Genomic DNA, 21,817 nt, shown 5'->3' with positions numbered 1-21,817 from the left:
CAGGAGGAGGTGATATTGGCACTGGGTGTTGATGGCTAGGGTAGGGTTTTGATGGGCTGAGTGGCTTTTCAGTCAAAGGGAAAATCCTACACGAAACAAAAGATTCAGGGAAGAAAAGCTAGGGTGGCTTTGGAGACTGGCAAATCCTCACATTTAGCTGAGCGCAGGCCATCCATAACAGATGAATGGGAGATAAGATAAGCTGGGAAGTGACATACTCCAAGTGGGGTGGCGATGGGGGTTGAGAGAGCAGTGAGGGGCCCAGCATAAGGTGGAGACTGGGCAGGGCCTCGAGTACCAGTTAGAGGCAGTGATGAAGGAAAGACGACAAGATGGTGAGGGCATTGGCAGGGACTCAAGGGATGGAAAGAGGAGGAACTTCCAGGAAAGGACGTGTGTTTGGTTCAGAATTCACTGCAGTCAACGTGCCAGGTGAGCCTGCCGCAATCTGAAGGCCCAGAGCTCCAGGATTTTCTAAAACCACCTCCATTGTCCATGTTCTGGACTTTCCAAAGGTCTACAGCTTTCAGATGTTCAGAAGTACAAGGTAAGACATAGTAAGAAGTACTGGACTGACAAGCTGTTAGAATCTCTTTTTCTGATTCCCTGAGGAGACGTGGCAAATTTCGCTCCTTGGAGCTCACTGAGGGCAATTCCCCGGGATTGTCCCAACGAAAGGGGATAAAGGAAAGTGCTCGAAGGGGAGGAGCAATGGATGGGGAGACCTCTGAAGCTGATGAGGAATGGCGTTCTTGGATGGAACTGTGGCTGGTGGCCCTCTTCCTTGTGGTGCCCAGAGGGAATTGCTACCAGCAGCACCTAGGAAGGGGCCACGAGGCTCCTAGGCTGGTAAAGACCCCAACATCCCAGGCCTGGCACAGGTGCTGGCCCTGTGGTAAGGGCACAGTATACTGCTGGGCAGTGTGTGCAGGAAAGAGGGGCCTGGGTGAAGCTAAGGGCACATGAAGGTGGAAATCCCTCTTGCCTGGAGGAAGGGATGCCCTTTTCTCCCAAGAAAAGCATCTGCTCCTAAGCTGTGTGTCCTTCAGGCGGCTCCTACCAGGAGGGCACCTTCTACAAAGGGTCTACATAGGCTCACGAGGGCTTTGCCTGGAGAGCAGGAGCCTTCCTGAACCCCGCTCCCAAAAGATGTAAACGTGATCCCCAGCCCCCACAACCTGAGTGCCGTGACCGCAGTGCCCCGGACTGATTTTCTTGCTAGTTTGGCAAGTGGGAATATGAAGTCACCTTAATCTTACCTACAAAAGGAGAAGTTTTAAAGTTTTAAAAGTACATTAAAAATCAAACAAAATAATATACTGTTTCTCACAGCCAGAACTGTAGGATAAAATTGCTGCTTGACAAGTCAGTATGTTGGCTTTTGTGAGCCTCTCTGGGGGCTGAAACCCCTGGGGTCACGGTCCTTTGGTCCAGTCTCAGGGTGGAAGTCCTCTCTCTCAGGGTTCCCCGGAGCGTGGCTTCACTGAGCCCCTTTTTTGGCTACTGTCTCCATGTGGAGCTAAACAGGGCTTCTCAGGGTGCCCCGACAGGTGCAAATGACATGCGATCACCACACTCTTTATGTTTAATCAAGTCATCCTGTGATGGCTGGAGGCCGGCTGCACACACCACATACATGCGCGTTCATCAAGATTTCATTGCTTCTTAGTTATTAAACTGAACTACCAGGCCAGCATCGGGGCCAGGGAGCAACGGCACTGCAGCAGAGTGGACGTGATGGAAAGAGCATGAGACAGAGGCTGCGCAGTGGCCCGGGAGAGCTCCGGACAGCTCTTCCAGGGGGCTCGGGGGGGTCTGAGGCCATGACAGAGCCTGCTCTGCTCCCTTGAGGGACAGACAAGTGGAAGGGTCACTCCTCCGAGGCCTCAAAAGCCTCCGCTCCCCTCCACCCTTTAGCTAACTTCCTACATGGACGGGGGCCAGCTGCAAACCAGCCTAAAGGGAGTATCTGAAGATTGTTAAGACAGAACTTCTCTTTCTCATAAGTATGTACTGCTTTACAGGAAATGTGGAAAATGTGGAGAACCATATAGAAGAAAATTTGAAAGTCATTTGAAAGGAAAGCACTGTGGTTGTACATGCCTGTAGTGCAGCATTGTGAGAAATCCTGGATAAGCTCAGGGAGGCTTTTTTCCAGTCTAAGTTCTAAAAGCGTCGTTCATTGCGAATAATTCTTAAACATTCAGAAAAGCAGAGAGTCGCAGAGCAAACATTCAGATACTTACAGCTCAGTTTTCTGCCTGTACGCTTCTTGTATTAAGTTTTAAACTTTTTAGTTGGAAATAACCCCATTGTGTATTTCCTAAGGATAAGGACATTGTCTTATATAACTTTAGTATGGTTGGCAACTTCGCAAACTCACATTGAGAAAATGCTTTAATCTACCATCCATGTTGCATTTTGGTTTGACCCAATTTAAGGTCAGGCGCTGCCTTTTGTTGTTGAATTTACTGGTTCTCCTGTATCGAGCACGTTGCCACAGCCTTTGTTTTATATGATGCTGACATTTTTGAAGAATCCAGTTGTTAGAGACTGAATGCATCATCTCTAAATTCGGGTTGAAATTCTAACCCCAAATTAGGAGGTGGGGCCTTCGGGAGGTGATCAGGACTCGATGAGGTCACGAGGGTGGAGCCCCCGTGACCGCAATTAGGGCCCCTAGGAGAACCTAGAGAAAACCTGCTTCCTCTCTGTTCTCCATCACGTGGAGTTATGGTCAGAAGTCAGCAGTCTGCAACCTGGAAGAGGTTTCTCATCAGAGCCCAGCCATGCTGGCACCCTGACCTTAGACGCCCAGCTTCCAGACTGTGAGAAATAAACCTTTGTTGTTGACAAGCCACCCAGTCTATGGTAAGTTGTTACAGCGGCCAAAGGACTAAGACAGCAGTCCCCTGCACCCTCTCTTAGAAGAACATTCCTCACTGTGGGTTTGCCCCCCTTCCCTTGTGTTTGGATTAAGGTCGTGTCTTCTTGGCCAGATCACTACACCAGTGACGGCCATCTGTCCCTCGTTGGTGACGTTAATTTTGTACCCTGGTCACAGTTCTCCCCAATTTTCCACTTCATAATTACTAGTGTTTCTCCCTTCCAACCAACAGTGCACTTTGGAAGGCCCAGGAGACAGAGGGAGCCTGGAGTTTTTGGAGAAGCAAAAATGTTGTCCGGCTGCATTTTCCAGTGTGAGAAGGGGAGGAAGAAGAGACAACATGTGAGGGGAGCAGGGGTCAGCTCACAAAGGGGCTTCTCAGGGATCTGAAGTTCATTTCTCTTCTGCAGGAATGGGCGTCACTGGGAGGGAGGGACTCTGGCCACATGTGGGGGCTGTGCTAAGGGGACCAGACAGGAGGCAGGGAGAGCACATAGGAGACCCTGCCAAAGTCCCAGCTGAAGGCAGAGTCATTTGCAAGACGGGGGGTGAAAGCAGGGGGGAGGTCAAGGAGACCACAGATAGGGCAGGTCGGCCAAAAGCTTCCTGTCACCTCTCAAGGGCATTTGAGGAGCTGAGGACCAAGACCGGGGGGCTTTCCTGAGCGGCCAGGAAACTTCCCCTTTTCTGGGAAACCTCGAGAGTAATGCCTCCTCTGTGGCCAACCTGCCAGTGCCATCAGGGCTCTTGCTGCGTCACCAGGTAGGACGTGGGGGGGTCGGGAGGGGGAAGTTCATTTCAGGGGGATACAGAGCCACAGTACAGCCCACGGTGTCTCATCTCCCTGAGGGCAGTGAACAGGCCCTTCCTGTCAGAGCATCAGAGACCCTTTACAGATGACCAAGACCACTGCCTCCACTCTGGCCCCCCGACAATAGGTGTGCGCCAGAGGTGAAGGGGACCGTGAGTCCCAGAGCCATTCTGGGGAGTAAAGTGTCAGGCTGTGCCTGAGGAGGGTGAGATGTGGGCACGTCAGCTAGAGGAGAAGCTCGCATTAGGAGCTGGTGTTTCATTCACCCGCCCACCTAGGCACTCAGTGGACAGTGACTGTGCTCCTACTATGTGCCGGGCACCACTGGAGGTGCCGGGATGCAGCAGCAAGTGAGATGTCCTGGGAGGAGTCGGGGGCGTAGTTAGTGACCCGACATGGGCGTCAGCATGTCAATGCCGTAGTCACCAGGCACCCATCGCCATCCCCTGTTCCCCTGACCTTCTACCTTATTCCACTCTACCCGCCCCTGCTGTTTCCGATTGTTATGGCTCTAAGATCAGTTGTGTAAGGCCTCCTACAAGGCTCCCTTTACTCGCATCTCATCTGTGTCAGAGTTAGACCTCACATCTCACCATGAGATAAATGCTTCCATCCCAAGGAGCCCAGCACCTAGGATTTGCTTTAAGGATGTTCCAAATGTCATGATATAACTGGGCCCTCTGTAATGGGGCCCAGCCCCTCTGGACACTAAGGGCACCCCAAGAGCTGATGGGGGAAAGTCCAACTTGGCAAGGAGATAAGGTAGGGTGAGGGTGGGGGAAGCTACCCCAATCCAAATCCATTCACATCTCCCTGCATATCTCCCGGCTCTGCTGCCATTATACGTTGGTTCTATCAGTGACTCCATTCACACAAACATTTTTCAAACGCTTATTATGTTGAAAACATGTCCTGCGCACTACAAGAAGCCTCAGAGTCATAAGCAAGGAGCGGAAGTCGGGGCATCAACAGAGAGCAGGATGCTGTCCTCCCAGCTCTGCCCTGGGGCCACCCCGAGCCACGTACTGACCATCCACATGGTTCGCTCTGGGCTTGAACAAGTCATGTGATCTCAGAGCCCCAAATCCTTCAAAACGAGGGCACTTCTCAGAGCCGTGACTCACCATTGCTGGCAATTTTAGAAATGCACCGATGACACGCCTTCTCCACACCTCCTGGCATTGCTCTTGCTCACCGACAAAGTTCTGGGGAATCAAACATAATTTATTCATAATTTATTAGAAAAGCTGTGGCAGGGCCGACTCGGCTCCAATTAACCACTTCCCTGTGTGTCATCTGCACCTGCAGGTGGCCTCAGTCAGCCTGGACTCTGGGTGCCAGCTTCAAGGCTGGTCAGCCTCCAGCCGTGGACTCGTTAGCCACTCCGAGAAACACCGCTCATTTTGCAGATGAGGGAACCAAGCCCAGAGAGGTCAGGAGGCTTGCTCACTGATGCACAGCTAGGAAAGCACAGGGTTTAGAGGACAGGGTAATAACAGGTGTCCCTCACTGAGCACTTGCTGCGTGCCAGGTGTTGTGTTAGCGCTTCATTTACATCTTCTTGTATTTAACCCCCCCAAACCCTGAGAAGTACTATTAACTGTGTTTTACGGGTGGAGCCTCGGAGACTCAGAGTGGTTAAGATTCTCTCTGAAGCCAGGGCCGGCAGCTGGCAGAGTCCAGATTTGACAGAGCTGGAGCCCTTCTCACTGCCCCTCACACATGGAGCCTCCGCCGTGACAACACCACCCGCCGAGGTCCCAGGAGGAAGGATAAGCGTGGACCTGACCACAGCAACCTGGACAGAGACTGAGGAGGCCTGGAGACCCATCCCAGCTCCACTGTGGACCTGCTATGATCTGAGCAAGTTGACACTGTGAGACAGAGCTTCCCTTCTTTGGAAGAAATAGCTATAACTTTAAAAATACACCACAAAAATCCAACCAATTGAGTAGGACAGCAAATTCTCCTGCCCAGGGAAGGAGGTAGCCCTGTAAAGGCATTAGGCTGGGGGATGGGGAGGGGGGCTCTGTCTCTTTGCCCCTAATGCCTGGGTGCAATGTTCTACTGTTCTGCAATGTTCTACTGTTTCGTTGCTTGGGAGAGTTCGGCTCCCAGGGGTGCTGGCTGATGCGGTCAGGACCCAGGGCAAACATCCTCGCTTCGTACACAAAGTCCCTCCGGGAATCTGTCCTGAATGGGCACAGCTCCATTTGCAAGCAGGCTTTCTAAAAGGCATCATTGCTGGTATGCCGTGGCTTGCAGACGAGGGCGCTGCTTCATTCAGCAGTGCTGCCTACAGGCCCTCCTGGTGGGAGTGCCTTCGTGCAGAGGATGCTGGCAGTGGCAGGGTATTTGTGGTGCAGGGACAGAGGTGGAAGTGACAGTGGAGGAGGAGCACACACCGCCTGCAGCTGCGCTCACTGAGATCTACTCCACTGCCATCGACCAGCGCGGGCCCGTTGGCAGAAGGCCCCCTGGCAGGCTGCCCTCGCTCCACCAGCTTCTCTCTCCCGCTGATCTCTGCTAACTCACAGGCAGGGTGACTGAGCCGACGCTTTCAGCTCCAGGGATTACAATGAGATATGGGGCTTTTATTCCCTATCGCTTTGCTTCTAGGACATGTCACACTCAAAACCCGGCTTGGTGTCTGCAGTAGCCCCTTGACAGCAAATCAGAGTCAAGGTGATGGGAGAGGGGTCAGTGTGAAACCAGACGCAGGTCACCAGCGCCCTGCCAAGGTCTTCCAGAGTCACCTCATTTCGTCCTCCCTGTTTCCCAGGAGGCAGGCTGGCTGTATTTTACAGGCAGAACTGGGATTCAGTCAGTTCACATGTTCAAAGCCGCTCAACTACTGAGTGGAGAACTGGGATTTGAAGTGAGGTTTCTGTGACTCTATTTGAAACCTTGTCTCTGTGACTTCCAAGCGCAGTCTCTCCTCCTTACCACGGAGCAGGAGGAAAGGGGAAGAAACTCAGAAAGGAAAGGCTTCCCAGGGAGAGTGAGAGGCTGCAAGGAGGTCGGTGTGGCTTCTCCATCAGTCCTGGGGATGCGAGATCGGATTTCACCAGGTAAGGAGTAATGGCCCATTTCACAGATGAGGAAACAGAGAGAGGAGTTACGAACTTGCCCAAGGTCACACAGCTAAACAGGAACTCAGGGGTCATAAGATCTGCCAAACTTGAGATGCCTGCTCTCACTTGACCAGAATTGGCCTTCATAGTTTTGACTGCAGTGAGAAAATGGGATACGGAGTTATCAGAGCTGAGCACATGGGTGTCACACACCCTTTCTTCCCCACAGAATGCACAGAATGCAGTACTGGGCGATTCCCAGCTAGCCCCCTGCCAATCCTGCCTCCTGCTGCTGCCTTTCCGGAAGCAACTGTGGAAGATGGGACTGTGGCACAGAGTAGGTCTTCAATATATACTTAATGAATGATTCCGCGAACTACTATCCAAATGTCTTTTCATGAGGATGCTTTCTTTCTACAATGTGCAAAAACTGTCGCCTTGATGTCCCTACACGCAGAAAATCAGGGAAACTGCAGCCCGGAGTGAACAGCAGCCTCCTTCCCATCATTTATGTGGCTTTTCCCAGACATGAAACTGGACCAGTTCTCTCAACTGATGGGGTTTGCCAGGTGCACACCCTTCTGTTAAACAGGAAGAAGGCCCCTAGTCATGGCCAACTGGTTACTGAATGAATTACAGGGTTTTTTTGTTGGTGTCCACACTTTTTGAGGTCGATTACCATGGGCGTGCCACGTAAGCTAAGCCACTAAAACCTCATCTAGAAAAACATTCATCCTATACCCGAGGCCAAGCCCAGTTACCTAAAGGGCAGGAGGGGGTTACGGCCCAGCAGGGCTCCTAAGGGTCTTTCCTAACCTCACGCTTCCAGGTGAAGGACAGGTGTGTCCCCTGTTACGACACCAAGCACTCGCTCTGTGCGAGTCTCATCACCTGCTGGGGTGTCCGAGGGAGAGAAACCTGATCCCCGTGTCCCTGGCAACACTACAGAACATAGGTACCTGCACACCTCACCTCCCATCTCAGTTCCAGGCGCCCTGCACCCCTGCCCTCAGATGGCCCTCTGGAGTTTTAGGACTTGTGAACTTTAGTAACACAGGCTCAAGGTACCAGGGATGCAGTATGTAAATATCCTTTGGAAGCCGGTGGAATCTTCTTCTCGGGGGTGGTGTGGACTTCTCATCTGGCCAGGGGCCGCAACTCTTCCCTCCTACTCCAGGGAAGGGGAATAACAGAGCAAGGAGAAATAAAGGCGAACGGTTCACACTTGTGTGACGGAGTTGCCACAAAGGCATACATTTCCTTTAAAATCACACGTTGAATGGTTCCTATCATATCTACAACCCAAGATATTCCAGTGTTTAAATCCACAGCAGCTTCGTGGAAACCATCTGTACTTGTCTGTGTTACATCATAACGCAAACATCTGTACCTTAGGCCACTAACTGGGGTAACTGCTTTAGTTTCCTGTGAACCTTGAAGAAAAAAAAACCCCCAAAAACCTGTGTAGGGATGCAGAGAGATTTTTTTTAAATTTTAATATCAAATTGACTGCTTCCTTTAGTCATAAACTGCAAATAATGGTAGAAACACCAATTCTGACAAACCAGTGATACACTTTTTGGTAGCAACATCAGACCCAGTGAGGTGGCATCTAACAGGACAAACCTACACAAGCTACAGGTGTTATTAGATCTGTCCTATAAATGAGGCCATTCTTATCCCTGCAAGCCCCTTATTTTATAAACTGGAAAGATGGATGAGAAGTAAAAAAGAATGATATGCTGCTAATTCTGTCATACCTTAAAGAATTGTAAATATTTACGCAGCCATCACAGGAGCACCAAAATATATAGAGGAAATATTAACAGGCCTAAAGGGAGAAACAGACAGCAATACCATAATAGTAGGAGACTTTAATACCTCACTTACATCAATGGATAGAGCCTCCAAACAGAAAATCAATATGGAAACATGTGCCTTAAACAACACAGTAGGCCACAAAACAAGTCTTAATAAATTTAAGAGTATTGAGATCACATCAAGCATCTTTTCTGGCCACAAAAGCGTGAAATGAGAGATCAGTTACAAGAAAAAAATCTGAAAAATTCACAAATATGTGGAGATTAAACAACATACTACTAAAAAAACAACAGTCAAAGAAGAAATTGAAAGAAATAAAAAATATCTTGAGACAAACAAAAATAGAAATATACTAAAATTTATGGGATGCAGCAAAAGCAATTCTACGAGGGAAGTTCATAGGGTTAAATGGTTACCTGAAGAAACAAGAAAAGTCTCAAACAACCTAACTTTGCACCTTAAGGAACTAGAGAAAGAACAACAAATGAAGCCCAAAGTTAGCAGAAGGAAAGAAATAACATCGATTAGAGCAGAAATAAATGAAATAGAGACTAAAAAGATAGTAGAAAAGCAATGAAAGTAAGAGCTGGTTCTTTTAAAAGATAAACATAGTTGACAAACTTTTAGCTAGACTCACCATGAAAAAGAGAGAGCAGATTCAAATAAATAAAATCAGATATGAAAGAGGAGATGTTACAACTGATGACACAGAAATACAAAGGATAATAAGACACCATTATGAACAATTATACACCAACAAACTGGACACCCTAGAAGAAATGGATGAATTTCTAGAAACATGCAACCTATGAAGACTGAATCATGAAGAAATAAGAAATCTGAACAGACTGATAACCAGTAAGAATCAGTAATCAAAAACCTCCCCCACTAAAAAGTCCAGAACCGATTAATTCAAAGAAGAATTAATACCAATCCTTGTCCAACTCTTCCAAAAAATAGAAGGGAGGGAACCCTTCCAAACCCATTTTATGAGGCCAGCATTACCCTGATACCAAAATCAGAGAGGGATACCACAAGAAAAGAAAATTACAGGCAATATCCCTGGTGAATATAGACACAAAAATCCTCAGCAAAATATCAGCAAACCAAATTCAACAATACATTGAAAGGATCACACACCATGACCAAGTGAGATTTATTTTAGGGATGGAAGGATGGTTCTACATTCACAAATCAGTCACGGTGATATACCACATTAACCAGATGAAGGCTAAAAATCATTATCTTTTCAAGAGATGCAGAAAAAGCATTTGACAAAATTCAACATTTATGATAAAAACTCTGAATAAAGTGGAATTAGAGGAAATGCACCTCAACCTAATAAAGGTCATATATGACAAGCCCACAGCTAACATCACACTAATGATGAAAACCTGAAAGCTTTTTCTCTGAGATCAGGAACAAGACAAGGAAACTCATTCTTGCCACTTTTATTCAACATTGTATTGGAAGTCCTAGCCAGGGCGATTAGGCAAGAAAAGGAAATAGAAGACATCCAAATTGGAAAAGAAGAAGTAAAACTTCTTCAGCATTCAAAAACTTCAGTATTTGCAGATGACATGATATCATACATAGAAAATCCTAAAGATTCTATCAAAAAACTATTAATAAACAAGTTGAGTAACATTGCAGGATACAAAATCAATACAGAGAGGAGGGCATAGCTCAGTGGTAGACCCTGCGCTTAGCATGCACAAGGTCCTGGGTTCAATCCTCAGTACCTCTGTTAAAAAAAATAAATAAATAAACCTAATTACCTCTCCCCACAAAAGAAAAGAAAAGAAAAGAAAAAAAGCAATGCAAAATTAATACACAAAATTCTGTTGCATTTCTATACATTAATAAACTATCAGAAAGAGAAATTACGAAAATAATCCCATTTACAATTGCATCAAAAAGAATAAAATACCTAGGAATAAATTTAACCAAGGAGATAACAGATCTGTATACTGAAAACTACAAGACATTAAGAAAAGAAATTGAAGAGGATACAAATAAATGGAAAGATATTCCATGCTTATAGATTAGAAGAATTAATATTGTTAAAATGTCCATATTACCTGATGCAATCTACAGATAAGGCAATCCCTATAAAAATTCTAATATCATTTTTCACAGAAACATAATAATTACAAAATTTGTATAGAACCACAAAGGACCCCAATAGCAGAAGTAATCTTGAGAAAAAACAAAGCTGGGGGCATCACATTTCCTGATTTCCAACTCTATTACAAAGCTATAGTAATTAAAACATTTGGCATAAAAACAGACACATAGACCAATGCAGCAGAATAGAGAGCCAAAAATAAACCCACACATGTATGGTCAATTAATGTACGACAAAGGAGCCAAGAATATACAATGGGGAAAAGACAGTCTCTTCAATAAATGGTGCTGGGAAAACTGGACAGTTACATATGAAAAAATGAAGCTCAACCACTGTCTTACATCATACACAAAATGAACTCAAAGGGATGAAAGACTTGAATGTAAGACCTGAAACCATAAAACTCCTAGAAGAAAACTTAGGTGGCAAGCTCCTCGTAGATGATTTTTTGAATCTGACAACAAAAGAGCAATAAAAGTAAATATAAGTAAGTGGGACTACAGCAAACTAAAAAGCTGCACAGCAAAGGAGACCATTAACAAAAGGAAAAAGCAATCTACAGAATAGGAGAAAATATATGCAAATCATAGTATCTGAGAAGGAGTTAATATCTAAAATATATAAAGAACTCATACAACTCAAGAGCAAAAAAGAAAAAAAATATGATTAAAAAGTAGGTAGATTTGAACAGACGTGTTTTCAAAGAAGACATATAGACGGCCAACAGGTACATGAAAACATGCTCATCAGCATGAATCATCAGGGAAATGAAAATCAAAACCACCATGAGATATCGCCTCACACCTGTCAGAATGGGCTATTACCAAAAAGACAAGAAATAACAAGTGTTGACGAGGATGTGGAGAAAAGGATACCTTCACACACCGTTGGTGAGAATGTAAATGGGTGGAGCCAGTGTGGAAAACAGGATGGAGTTAACCTCAAAAAATTAAAAGCAGAACTACCATATGAACCAGAAATTCCACTTCCGGGTGTGTATCCAGAGAAAACAAAAACACTAACTCAGAAAGATATATACACCCCCATGTTCATTGTAGCATTATTTATAATAGCCAAGAAATGAAAACAACCTAAGAGTTCATCCGTGGACTAATGGATAAGGAAATTGTGGTATGTGTGTATATATATGTATATATATATATGTAATAGAATATTGTTCAGCCATATGAAACAAGGAAATTTTGCCATCTGTGACAACATGGATGGACTTCAAGGGCATTATGCTAAGTGAAATAAGTCAGATAGAGAAAGAAAAATATTGTATGATCTCTCTTATTTGTGAACTCTAAAAAAACCCCCCACAAGCTCATAGAATTAGAGAACAGATTGGTGGTTGCCGTGGTTGCCAGAGGTGGCAGGCATGGGGCTGGCGATATAGAAATGAGAAATGGCTGAAGAGGGTCAAAACATAAAACAGAAGCAAAAACAAAATATATATGTTCTGAAAGACCTATTCACTATTATGGTGGGAACATGCAAAACCCACACAATTGAACCACACACACCCCCTAGCCCTTTAAAATGGAAGCTCTTCTAAGAGAGGGTGGACCCCTTAAATAGAGGAGATGCTCAGTAGAGTAGATCCATGCTAATGATGGTGGTAAGGACCATTTTAGGCAACTTTTAAACTTTCTAACTACTAAGAAAATGAATATATTTCTTGCTTAGTAGAAAGTTTTCCTATCTGGTAGAAACCTGAAGCAGGAAGAGATTGGGGGAGTGGGCTAGGCAGCCCTTTCTCTCCAGTGGGAATAAACAGTGACTTGTGTTAAAACAGTGATGGGTTTGTCTCCTGTTGCCTTCAGCATCAATAAGGCGTGATAATAGCCCCTGTTGTGCTCTCCCCTAGAAATTTAGTGATAATAAAGGCATTAATTGATAACAGGGAATTAATTGATAATAGTCACCAAATGACATTCTTAACATACTTTCAACTTTCAGTCCACTTGTTGTATCTCAGTGGTCACCAACCAAGGGTAATTTTGCCTCCCAGGGGACATCTGGCAATATCTGGAGACATTTTTGATTGTCATGACTGGGGTGAGGGGGTGGCTAGTGACTAGTGGATGGAGACCAGGGATGCTGTTAATTTCCTGTAAGGGTCAGGGCAGCCCCTACAACAAAGAATTACCTAGTTCAAAATGCAATCATTCTGCGTTTGACCCTTTTATACCTAACATGCCTAGTTTTAGTGTTCACATTTATAAAATACTACTTTACCTTAAACCTCTGGTTTGTGTCCTAATTCAACAGTGAGCCTGTATCTAAAGATGCCTAAGTTTTTCTTAACATTTAGCACTGCATCAGTATTTAGCATTACTTGTTTTCACCTCAGAGCTCCAACCTGAGCACATCTTTGACACTGTGATTGTGGTTTTTAGTGATCGACTTGGTAAATTAGACAGTTTATTTCTAAAATAGATACGAGAGGAACCCCAGCTCATTGCTTGGTTTTGAACAACATTAAATGTTAAACATCAACCATCTCCATACCTATTCCCCCAAAGGCAGATGTTAATCAGAATCGCTGAATATTTCCAACAGATGTTTCAGTTGCCCAGGACACAAATCCTTTATTATCTGTAGCTTTTTATGTATCCGATGCTCCATTTTCCCTCCTAACTATTCCATCCTGCATGAATTCCGTGGAGGTTAGGGCATACTTACTGGGTGCCTGAGTGACCCCGCCACTTCCCTATGTGTCTTTCATCGTTTGGTTCCTATGAAATGGAAAATGTACTTCCTTCGAGCTCTGCCCCAATAGATGATCGCTCCTCACTGCCCTGTAGTTACCAAGTTGTTTCTAACAGCCCAGCATAACTTGCTTTCACCTGAAGTTCATTGTTCCATTACGACTATTCTCTCCACCAGAAAAACCATTTTCCTTAGACTCAGTGAAGATTAAGATTTTCTTCCCCTCCGCACAATTAAGAAAAGCGCTTTCACAATGCAGTCATTCTCTTTCCAGGAAGCACACATCAGCGCGTTGTCATCTGCCTGTGAATGATTCTGAGAAACCATCTGCTAGGATGATTTCTCCGACTTGAAAGGCTGCACAGGGCTGTCCCGACTCACCTGAGCTGATGAAAGAGCCAGATCCCGAACCGGGCAGAACTCGGCCACTGTGGGGTCAGCGGGGTTCAGGGCTACATCTCACGGGCTCCTCTTCACTTGTGGGACCCCTGCTCCTGGCCGCACGCTTCCTTTCTCTGTTTCTCGCCTCGGATTTCTCTCCCGCAGCACGACAGCAACTCGTGGCTTTTTCCCGGGAGGGACGGATTATCTCCCGTTCCCACTCCTGTGTGCGGGGAGAGCACAGCCCCACCGCCGGCGCTAACGCCCGGAGTGCATCGCGGCGCCGGAAGGGGGCAGCAGAGCAACCCCGGGAAGTTCTGAAAGGTGGGCTGTTACAGTTCTGCGCCGAAGTTATAATTTAGTGGAGTTATAAATTACTCCATTTTGGAAACATTTCATTTCAGTGCCGTGACTTTTTTCAGTCGCTAGTGCAAGCCTGTTTAGCAGCCTCTTCTCCGTTCTTGCTCGCTCTCTATGCTGGTGGCTTGCGAGGAAAGTTGGCTGAGCGGGGACTCCAGTAAGGAGGCGTAAGGTCCTCGAATGGGCTGAGGACCTGACAGCCGCCTTAAGTGCTTGGAGACTGCAGTGTAGAAAAGAGATGGAACGTATTCAGCGTCATTCCAGACTCCAGATCTGAGACAGAGTGAAGTTACAGGGAGGCAGAATTGTACCCAGGACGATAAACTCTAATTGTCGTTGTCTTTAACCTGAAGCAGCCTGCTTTGGGAGGCTGTGTTGCCTGTGACAAGTAAGTATCAAGCAGAAGTTCTCAACCGCTGGTTTTTAGGTGCCTGAGGCTCTGTATTAAGATGCAGATTCCTGCTCCACCTCCCAAACATTCTGAAACTCTAGGTCTGGGCTTAGACCCAGGAATTTGCATTTCAGAACCTGCTAAATTCTCCCTGGACCACACTTGGAGAAGCAGTGACGCCCTATCACGTTAAAGGCATCCTCCAACCCTGACAGGCAAAGTTTTGTTTTGTTTTAATGGAAAAGAATGGTCTACAGGGGTGAGACCAGGTGGGGCAGAGAGGTACCTATTGTACAAAATGTCAGGAGGGGCTCTTTTAAACACTGACCCTGCACTTGCATGGCCTTGATGGCCCTAAGGGTAACGTCTCCTTCAATCTTGTGCCCCAGGTGCCTCTCTTGTTTCACCCTAGTCCTGGCCATGCAGATCTCCAACCCTGAATCCAGGCTGCTGACTTCATACCACATGGTGGGGTAGGGTGGAGGCAGGAGGACCTGTCGGAGGAAAGGATGGCATGTAAGGTGACTTGAGTCTTCTCTGCAACGTTTGGCCACACCTCCCCCTGAGCCAGTTGAAGTGTGGTGATTGTGAGCAGGGAGGGCAGAGCTTTAAGACTCCCTGACCCACCATCGCAGCCTGGAGCCGGTCGAAGGACAGCAGCCCTTTCTGAGCATGTTTCAGCCCAGGGGGCAAAAGAGACTAAACTTCAGGTTGTAAGGCAGTCCTCCTGGGAGGTCAGTGAGAGAAGGAATCATGGCCAGGCTCTTGGTAGCTTTTCCTGATGCCCCTGTAGTTATAGCAAAGGGTCAGAGAATGTTTTCTCCTAAATCAGATATATATTTACAGAGATAGAGACATTTTTTGAAAAAGCAGGAGTTTTTGGAAAGTGATTATGAGATTCAGAGGCTAAATGACAGTAATAATAAGAATTGCTTTAACATTTAAGAAAACAGAGGGTATTTAATGTGGGGAATTAGTTACAAAAGTGATGGAAGAATGGAAAATTTGAACAGAAGATGAGGTGGGCAGCCCAGAGATGAGCAACAGAGTGGAAGGAGCTACTGTTGGAAATGAGTGGACGATCACTCTTCGAAATACTGCCCAAAGCAAGGTATGTGCTATTATTGTCCCCATTTCACAGGTGAGTAGAGTGAGGCAAGGAGGGATTAAGTGACTACCCCAGGTCACCTAGCTACTAAATGTATAATGAATTTGAACTTAGGCAATGTGATCCAGAGGCCACGCTCTTGGCCACTCCAGTCATTGCCAGATGAAGAAGGCCACATATTAGTAGAATTGAGTCAAAAGTTGAATTTAGAGCATAAATTTTATTACGCGTGTTGTCCCATGAAAGTCTTGAGGTGACCTACATAACTGGGCCCTGCTGGTAAAAGTGAGCTCAATCATTCATTGAATAAGTAGTGCTCACTCCAAGCCAGACACCAGGAGTAAAAGGATTATTTCAAAAAGTCCAATGTATCCCATAAGGAATTTTAATTCAAAAGAGTAATGAGTTAATGAGCATATGCCTGAGTCTAATTACAAAGGAGCCTGTGAGTTAATGAGGGTATGCCTGACTTCTTGATAGAAGGCACGGAAATGAAGGGAGGTATTAAAATTGGCCGAAGACCAAGTTGTGCACCATATAAGGAGCGATCAGGGAACCAATTAATACTGACTCCCCTGTTCCCGAGTGTTCGTTCCTACCCTCCTCCCCCTACTGTGCAGAAGGCTGTCTTTTATCGTGTGTTATTCTCAAACAAACTAGATCTGTGTAACCATTCTCATTCTTGTCGTGCTTTTCCCTGGAGAACTTTCCATTCTGATGTCACTCTTCTATTTGAATCACTTTTTCTATATTTACCATCTACTAATCCTGCCGGCTTCCTAATTTGGGAGAAAACTATCAGGGTCCCTCCCTTCAAGTTCCACCTGAATCAGAAAGCATTTTCAATAGACTTTCATTTTCTTTTTTACTTTCCTCAGCATTACAATTTTCCTGAAGATAATTTAAGAAAAAGAGAAGCAGGCTGTCTCCTGAACTCTTTCATAGAAGAAGAAGAATGAAAAGATAGTCAACTCTGACCCATGCTGCAGCCTGGATGAACCTTGAAGACATTGTGCTAAGTGAAATAAGCCAGTCACAACAGGACAAATTCTGTATGATTCCACTTATGTGAAGCACCTAGAATAGTCACATTCACAGAGACAGAAAGCAGAATGTGGTTGCCAGTGGCTGGGGGGAGCAGGGGATGGTTTTTTTAATGGGTACAATTTCAGTTTTGCAAGATGAAGAAGTTCTGGAGATGGATGGTGGTGATGGTTGCCCAACAATGTGAATGTATTAACCAACCAATCAGAACAGATGCCAGCGGTGAACAGCTGGCACAGCTATCAGTGTGCAGTGACACACGTGACAGGCACACCGTAGGCCTTGAGGGTTTCCTCAACAAGCACGATGTCATTTGTTGATTTGCAATAGATTTTAAATAGTATTTTAATTGTATTTTACCAAGAGGATTTTTCAGGAATAGAGTCAAGGATGTTCATAACTTGGTCTCAACCTATCTTTCCAGCTGTTTTTCAACGTGCCTCCACGTGCACTCACCTACTCAGAATCCTTCAGCAACTGTCTAGCATCCATGGGGTGCTGTGAAGTCACACAAAACAAGAGCTTCAGGATCCCAGCATTTCCTTCCTTCTCGTGAGCTGCTCTCTGTCTGGGCGACACTCCCCAATAACAACCTGGAAAACCACCCCACTTTCAGTCCAGACCTCCTCTCTGAAGTCTCCCTCGGCTGTCTCCTGCTTACTCCGCACCTCCAATCAACAATCAAGGAAGAGCTGGCCCCTTTCTCCTCTGCGCACCCCTAGTGGACCCTGAACACACTTCTGATGCAGTGCCTTTCACATGACACTTGTCCTTGTGTCTTCACATGGTCTCTCCTCTGTACGTATTTGTGTCCTAATTTACTCTTCTTATAAGGACCCCAGTCAGTTGTACTGGATTAGGGCTCACCCTAATGACCTCATTTTAACTTTATTTCCTCTTTAAAGACACAATCTCCAAATATAGTTCTTTTCTGAGGGGTCAGGATTTCAACATATGCAATTTGGGGAGGGGCACAACTCATCTCATAATACCCACTTCATGGAGGTTACATTCTGGGACCTCACGTGGTGCCCTCCTACCAACACCACATGGCTGTGGCCATGGAAATGGTGGCATGCAATGCCCAGGGGAAGCCTGCAGGCCTTGACGTGGACTTCGGGGTGGGGGACCCCTGTGGGACAGTTCATGCTCCCCAGCTCCCACTGGATCATCAGGCTGTTGCTACTCTCCTTTCCCCCTTCCCTCATTCTCCTTTTCCCCAGAACTCAGGCTCTGCTTCTAGACGCTTACATATGTAAGACAGTCACATCGTATTACATCTAGAGGCATGTGACATATGGTTGACCCACACTATATGGTGCTAAACTGACCGCTAGCTAAAGAAGAAAGCCTGTCCTCTCCATCATGTATTGGTACATTTCATTTAGACATAGAATCTGTGGTGTTATTTGGAGCAATACAAATGTCTAGTTCCCCATCAATCATTCATCTATTGGTTTTGAAAAATACGTAGAAAAAATGCGAAAAATATCCTTAGGAATGTGAAATAGTGGCTTCTCTCTGATTCCATCACTCCTTGTGCATATATCAGCCAAAGTTCTTCTGCAAAGCTTTCCCACATCAGCTGGGGCTGTTCGGTAATTTGGTCTACAGTTTCTAAGTGGAAGGCAGTATACATTGTTCATTCTTTAAATTGCCCTTTAATTTTCAAATATTTCTTTAATTTTCAAATTTTCAGAGATGTTAATAGCCTTAATTGTACTTTCAATGGTGACCAATGAGTTTTTCTGTCTTTTAAAATTGTTAGTATCATTATGGATTCATGGATTTTAGAGATTGAATAGATTTCAATTAACCACAAATGTTATTCTTTTTGATGGTCAAATTCTCACAGTTTTGGTCAGCAGGAACCTACTCAGATTGGCTCCTTTTGACATGACAAGACAGTGTCCTTGATTTCTGGAAAACCATGTCCCAGGTTCAGTTTGTACCTTCCTTTTCCTAGACCTAGAAGCAGTCATTTATCAGTGGACCCCTGGTTCATCTCAGTAGAGGATAAGGGACTAAGACCTATGCACAGGGATATTCGTGGCTTCTGGGATACTGTTGCTCTCAGTCCATTACAATAAGCAGAGGTATACCATGAATACCTTTTAAAGTCATGAGTTCATGAACATTTTTTAAATTTAAATTTAATATTACATAGCATTTTATGTGTCTTGCTTGATTTTATAATTGTAATTTCTTTTCTTTTACACTGAAAATCTTAATTCTGAATATCACCACAATTACTTATATGCTTTGTTATATAATAAAGTTTCAAAATAACAATACCAGCACTACTGAAAAAATAAAACTACCAAGCTGAAATTCCAAATTTCTCTGTAGTTCTTTTTGTCCTTAGATTACAGCCTCCTAAGGAGACAGAGTCAAAACATTGTACTCTAAAATTAGTTGAAATAAACCCTTCCTCCTCTGTACTGATATAGTACTATTTGATATATGGTTATGCTCATGTGTTTGTTCCCAATTTTAAGAATTTTTTTTCAGAATAAGTAATGTATTTACATCACTCAAAGACCAAAACCTCCTAGAAAGGTATTCACAAAGGGGCCTTGCTTCTATCCCTGCCTCCTCCATTGTTCCCATCCTAAATAACCATTTTATTAACTTGATGTTTTTCATCAAGTATTTGTGCAAACATAAACAAGTTTATAGGTATATATTCTTCCTTCTTATACAATATGTAGGAATACTCTGTACCTTGTTGTATTTCACTTCATATATCTTGGAGCTCTCTTCATATCAGCACGTGGAAGCCTTTGCTCAGTTTTTATAGCTGTGTAGTACTCTGATGTGTGGATATGCTGTAGTTTATTCAAGTTGTTCCCTATTGCTGGAAAATTGGATTATTCCCAATCATTTGTAGTTACAAAGGGCACCCTAATGAACTGAATAACCTTTGCGAGCATCACTGTTTACCTGTAGAAGTACACCTGTGGGGCAGACTTCTAGGAAGGGAATTGCTGAGTGTATAGGTAAATGCATCTATAATTTCATTAGACACTAACCAATTCACCTCTCTAGGGGCTGTGACATTTTGTGCTCCTATCAGCACTGTATAAGCGGGCTTAATTTCTTTGAGTTTTGCTAACAGAAGGTACTGTTAAAATTTGTGTTTTTGCCAAGCTGATAGGAGAGAAATGCAATATTTATTTTCATTTGCATTTCCCTATCATTGAGGTTGGAATTTTTTTCATATGTTAAAGGATCATTTGCACTTGTCTGCAATTAATTTATTCACATTCTTTGGCCATTTGTTAGGCTGTTGATCTTTTTCTGCCTGATTTGAGAAGCACTTTGTAAAATGAGCACAGTGGGTTTAGCAGGAACAAAACAGAGTCTGCCTTCCAAGGCTGACTTCCCATGAATGATCCCTTTCTATGATTAGTGCTTCTAGAAAGAATTCTCTTCTCTCAATACAGAGACTGAGGCCACGGGCAGTGATGATTAATTATGTTGCCACTGTCTTCATTTGTGAGCAGTTTTCCAGTTTGACCTACTCTTCCAGGAAAATAACCTATCTTCCTAATGGAATAAATCAATTTCCAAAAGTAGAGGGATGTGTACTCTTGCAATTATAAAAAAAAAATCCTGCTCTCAGAAATATTTAGAGAAATGGGGAAATTTTTGTGATACATTATTAAAAGAAAAGGCAAGCCACAAAGATTATGCACAACATAAAACCAATTGTTTAGAATATATCTACCTGTAAGGGAAGGAAAAAGATTGGAAGACTTTACCCCAAAATGTGCACTGTGGTTACCTCTGAGTGTTGGGATTATGGATGATTTTAATTTTCTTCTTCTATTTTCCAGTATTTTTAAACAATGAACATGTATTACTTTGAAAAGTAACAAGAATGGTAACACTATTTTTAAAAATAATAAGTATTGAACAAAATTTAAGCTAAACTCCACATCTCGAGTGAACAGAAGCTGTTGATTTGGCGCAAAGTATGGAGCGGGAAGCTTATCCTTTCCAACTCTGTGAGTTCATTAATGCTGAGGACCGATTTATTTTCAGTGCTCGATCACATTTAGCAACAATAATCTCATTTATTATCTCCTCCAGAGACTGTAAGGTTTCCTTGGAGTAGCAAACATTTTATGAATTGTGAATCACTGAGGATCCCAAGATTTGAGGTGAGAAACTTCCACCAACTCATCTAAACCAACTCCATTTGAACTTCAAATTTCTAATCAGGGCACATTCGCTTTCTAGGCACTCAAGACCTATCCTTACTTCCCCCATCTTCATCCCTTGCCACCACTTGACCACCTGCCGAATCTCTCTTGGAAATACCCCTTGTGGCTTTCTATTCCTCCCTGACTTCCTTGCGACAATACCAGTCACGACTTGGACTATCTGCTGCTTCCATTATTATAGTGCCAGAAAAGAATGGCTAAAAAACAAGGAATCAGGACACTTAGAATGACTAAGTAAGGGGACAGATGGATTTAGAGCCCCCCAACTCCTCATCTCCAAAGAATCGTCAAGAGTTGACTTGTCTGGCAGTTCACTGAAACGCTCCACCCCTAGGACTTGTCTTTATTTGACCTGACTTAATGCTGAGTTTGTGCAAACAGGGCTAAGCCTCAGGGCATCTGTCAAAAAAAAAAAAAATAGTGGTAATTGTTTATCACAGCTGCCTGGGGCAGTGTTACCAGTTGGAGCTAATAAAAGGCTGACCAATAACTTAAAAACTGGAGAGTAAGATGGAGGCTTTGAAAAGTTCTGACATATTTCTGGGAATCTGGAAGGTCACATGCGTGTGAGTGTACACATACCCAAAAAGCCCAGAGGAGGCCATGATTTCTCACCTCCCGCTGACCTTGAGGCCCTGCACAAGGCAGAATTGTAAACTACCTGCATGAGCACTGAAGGCATGTCCCGACACACACACACACACACACACACACACACACAAGGCCCTTCAGCAAAGGGGGGGAGACCTACTAGTTCAAGGAGCGCTCTTAGTTCATCATCAGCTGACCACCAAGCTAACCCAGCAGACTTCAGTGGCCGCACACAACAAAAAATACAGACTTTGCAGAATTAATCCAGGCAAGCCAC

The 21,817-nt window shown here is 44.6% G+C and overlaps 1 protein-coding gene across 7 annotated transcripts in view; it reads right to left on the bottom strand.

Moving 5' to 3' along the window:
* TMEM272 (transmembrane protein 272) overlaps positions 1–21,817 on the bottom strand; it is a 73,636-nt gene that overhangs the window by 18,077 nt on the left and 33,742 nt on the right. For 6 of the 7 annotated variants that reach the window (XM_072976186.1, XM_072976181.1, XM_072976183.1 and 3 more), the window contains one exon: positions 4,823–4,903. In XM_072976186.1, coding sequence (XP_072832287.1) covers positions 4,823–4,880 — 58 coding nt within the window. In that variant the 5' untranslated portion in view covers positions 4,881–4,903. Of the gene's footprint in view, positions 1–4,822; positions 4,904–13,817; positions 13,898–21,817 lie in introns of those variants that run through there. The other variant, XM_072976182.1, reaches the window with a different exon arrangement.

This window comes from Vicugna pacos, chromosome 14 (genome assembly GCF_048564905.1).
Source record: "Vicugna pacos chromosome 14, VicPac4, whole genome shotgun sequence".
NCBI lineage: Eukaryota > Metazoa > Chordata > Mammalia > Artiodactyla > Camelidae > Vicugna > Vicugna pacos.
Note: the sequence above shows the minus strand (reverse complement) of the source record. Positions and strands in the feature narration are given on the sequence as shown.